The 3,869-nt window shown below is 34.2% G+C and overlaps 1 protein-coding gene across 1 annotated transcript; it reads left to right on the forward strand.

Annotated features, from left to right (window-relative positions):
• The first annotated feature begins 1,412 nt into the window (after nt 1-1,412).
• Nucleotides 1,413-3,333, forward strand: LOC132301386 (RHOMBOID-like protein 13). Its single transcript, XM_059798646.1, has one exon. It carries the CDS (start codon nt 2,059-2,061, stop codon nt 2,872-2,874), a length of 816 nt encoding a protein of 271 aa, XP_059654629.1. The 5' UTR covers nt 1,413-2,058; the 3' UTR covers nt 2,875-3,333.
• Nucleotides 3,334-3,869: the final 536 nt, after the last annotated feature.

A 3,869-nucleotide genomic window follows, 5' to 3' on the forward strand; every position in this document is an offset into this window, starting at 1 on the left:
ACTTGACCAACAACTTACATTGTTTATACAACAATTTACACATTATTTATGCAACAATTTTGCATCATTTATATAATAACTACAATACATTGTTTATATAAAATTGACAAAATAACAATCTGACACAAAATCCATTCTGCTCGCAACCCAAAACAAGAACCATTCACGAGTGACTTCCCGCTTGTATTGAATCATGCAAGGCGTTGTTCATTCAATTTTACCCGGAAACAAGGTAGTTAATGGTCTCCTCACTTTATTAGGTCAATTCTCTAACGAAGCGACCTTTCTTTTTCAAAGCCTTCATTGCATACATCATTTGATCCGACCCGTGTTGGATTTTTGGTGATATGATAGGGTCAGCCTTCACATCCTGACAGTAGTGCGCGAGAGAAAAATCGGATTCAACCTCCACGGCACCCAACGTATTCAACTTTTTTTAATCCAAATTCGCCTCTTACCCTTTTGCTTTGTTGGGTAAAGAGGAAGAAAAAGGTGTGAAAAGAAAATAAAATATAAATAAATAAATATCTATTGTAGAAATGATTAAAGAAAAGAAAAGATAGTAAAAAAAAATGTGTCATCCTTCTTTTTTTACAAATTTTTATCATGAAGAAAGAAATGAAAAAAAAATAGATTATTATAGAAATTTTAAATTAATATTATCCTAAATTTGAGAAGTTTTAAATTATAATACTGTCACTATAAATTACATTATTATTGTACATATTACTAGACATAATGGTAAAAATAATTAAAATTTTGATCTATCCTTCTCTCCAAAGTCAGGGCCGGCTTGAGCATTAGGCGACTTAAGCTGTTGCCTAAGGCCCCAAAATTTTAAAATTTTCTTTATATTAAGTTATACTATAATTATTTTCTAATATTATTAAACTCTAATAAATACAAAATTTTTATATTAGACCTCAAAGATTTATATCCTAAAATAATTTATTTTTTCCTCTTTTCTTTCTCTCATTTTGATTTTATACCAGTTCTCAAGTATCATATCCTAAAATAAGTTTTTTTTTTTTTTTTCTCTCTCTCCCCTCCGTCATTTGGATTTTTATATTACGCTTTAAATATTTATATCCTAAAATAACTTCTTCTTTTTTTTCTCTTTTCTTTCCCCCACCCCATTCGGATTTTATATTAGGCCCCCTAAATTTTTTTTTCCTCTCTCATCCCTCCTTTTCTAACCGAAAAAAATAATAATAATAAGTACAATCTATTCATTATGATATCTCATTCATTCTTTTTTTTCTTTTTTGTGTCCCTCCATCTTAATTTTTTATTTCCTACCGAAATGTTTTCTTTCCTGAAAAAATAAAGGGCATTTTAGTAATTTTATGCCCTTTAACTGGTAATAATTGGCATAAGAATGATATAAGTTACAACCAACCCTGTGTCAGCTTGTGTTTTATTTTCGTTGGCATAATTGCATTACCCATACTTGAACTTATTTTCCTTTTAGGAACAGAAGGAACAAGAAGAAAAGTCCAGCGCTCACTCAGAACTCGAATCGACTCGGAGGTAATAAGGTGCGAAACAAATCCTTCACAACCCTAATTCCTCTATTTGTGTAACGTGTGAAGAAGAAGCCCTGGTTTTTTTTTGCATTCTGGTAAGCAAAAACCCCTCATCGTTTCGTCAATTTTTCATGATTGGATGCAGAGGTTGATTTTATAATCAGGGTCTTTCTTTTCTGAACACAAAAGTATTCAATACTGGGATAGGAAGTTATTTGATTGATTTTCTCCAGAACCCAATTCCCAGTTTGATGTTTTGGGATGGTGAAATGTGTAAATTTCAGATTTTGTAGAGAGATCTTATAATCAGTTTTTGTCTGGTTGATGAGAGTAGATCTATATATGTTGATCTATTGTCTTGAAAATGGGTTTTTGACTTTTTGGTTGTTGGGTTTCAAAACCCTTTATTTGTTAGGGCTCAATTTATAATGTTGGAAGTTGCATAGAAAGTTTGAATTTGTGTGAATTGCAATACTGAAGTAAATAACTTGGCTTGAAGCATTCTAAAGAGTGAGTGCGTGTAAGGCCTAAGATGGGGAAGCCACTATTCTATGAGATCTTGGAAAAACCTGCTACAAGTTGTATTATAGGAATATGTACTGCAATTTGGTTCTATATTCAGAAGAAAAATATTGGGTATTCACATGTGGGTTTAAGTTATGAAACTGCCATTGAGGGCCACCATTGGAGGATAATAACATCAGCATTTTCCCATATAAGCATTCTTCATCTTGTTTTCAATATGAGTGCACTTTGGAGCCTTGGCGTAGTTGAGCAATTAGGGCACATGGGTCTTGGCATGGAATTTTATCTCCATTACACACTTGTCTTGGTAGTCTTATCAGGATTGCTGGTATTGGGGGCATACCATGTTTTGATCCAAAAATTTAAGCTAGAGTATTTTCGGAGGGTGACTGCTGTTGGGTATTCTTGTGTTGTTTTTGGCTGGATGACAATCCTTTCGGTGAAGCAACCATCTTCAAAGTTGGAACTTTTTGGGTTTCTTTCGCTTCCCATCAGTTTTGCACCATTTGAATCACTCATTTTCACTTCAATAATTGTTCCACAAGCGAGTTTTCTTGGGCATTTATCTGGGATCATTGTTGGGTACTCTATTGCATGGGGTTTGATCCATGGGATGAACAATTTCTGGGCAGTTTCCATGTTGGGATGGATTGTGCTTGTCTTTGTGTTCAGTTTGAAGCAGTCTGGTACATTTGATTTCAACTTTCTTGAGATTGAACCCGTCACAGATCCTTCCTTGCCTTCTGTACGTATTCTTGGTTCAGGAAATGGTAGAACCTTGCAGATGACTTCACTGCCACTTCCTGGTGCTGATCTTGTGTAGCTCTTGGCAGAGTCAACCATTTCTTGTGAAATCAAGCTTGAATTGGGGTAGTCCGCTGTTTACCTTGAGCATTTTTCTCCCAAACCAAGCCTTAGCAGGATGTTCATGGATAGCCGAAGATTTGCAGATTTTCCATGTTTATACTGTGAAACCGTCATAAACCTTTCAACTGCAGTTTTATCAACTCATTAGCTTGTTTAGTAAGTGTCATTCTTTCATTATCATGTGTATGGAAGGTTAATGGATATAGTTGTTCTTCAATGCTTTGTTTATTTTGTGCTAGAGTACATTTTTATGGTCATTTGGTTCTTATGGTCCTGCCAAGTTCAATGACAATTGTTATGTACACCTATGTTTCCTAAAAGAAAAGGGAAAATTGAATTGGTCTGTTTCAAATATGGCCCTTGATCTATCAAATCAAGGAATAAGAAAAATGTGTTTTGTGTGCTGCTTTTTTCATTCCAGATCTTTTGGTGAATTTTCTAGGCATAAGCTTGCAGTATTTTTCCTTAGATATGTAAGAACACAATATTCACATTATTCATGGATAACGAACATGACTCTCACAGATTGCACATAAAATAGTAGTTTGAGAGTGGATGCACTCCAAATTCTCATATCCAAGTTCCGTAGTTTACAAAATTACTATTTCAATTCACTTAGCGACACAGCTTCATGTGTTAAGGTGTGTTGCTTAAGTTTTCCACCTCCCACATGCCTTTGGTTATGTGTGTTTGAATTTCATCGTATGCGTTTGCCTTCCAGATGTGTGAGTATGGTCAGTGATGTCAAACATGACATATGCAGAGCTTGAACTTGTGAGTTGCGACCTTAAGAAGAAAGATTGACCACTTGCCATTGAGCTTTCTCTAATGTGGGAAACATTTCTTCAATTTATTCATTTAACAACTTTTAGTATTCAGCTATATTATATGAATAAATAAATTTACTTATATGTGTGTGTGTGTATTAATTTAGAGACTAGACTAAGGTGA

Source organism: Cornus florida, unplaced genomic scaffold (genome assembly GCF_030987335.1).
Source record: "Cornus florida cultivar Cherokee Brave unplaced genomic scaffold, ASM3098733v1 CherokeeBrave_3.0.0_Hap2_Chr01, whole genome shotgun sequence".
Lineage (NCBI taxonomy): Eukaryota > Viridiplantae > Streptophyta > Magnoliopsida > Cornales > Cornaceae > Cornus > Cornus florida.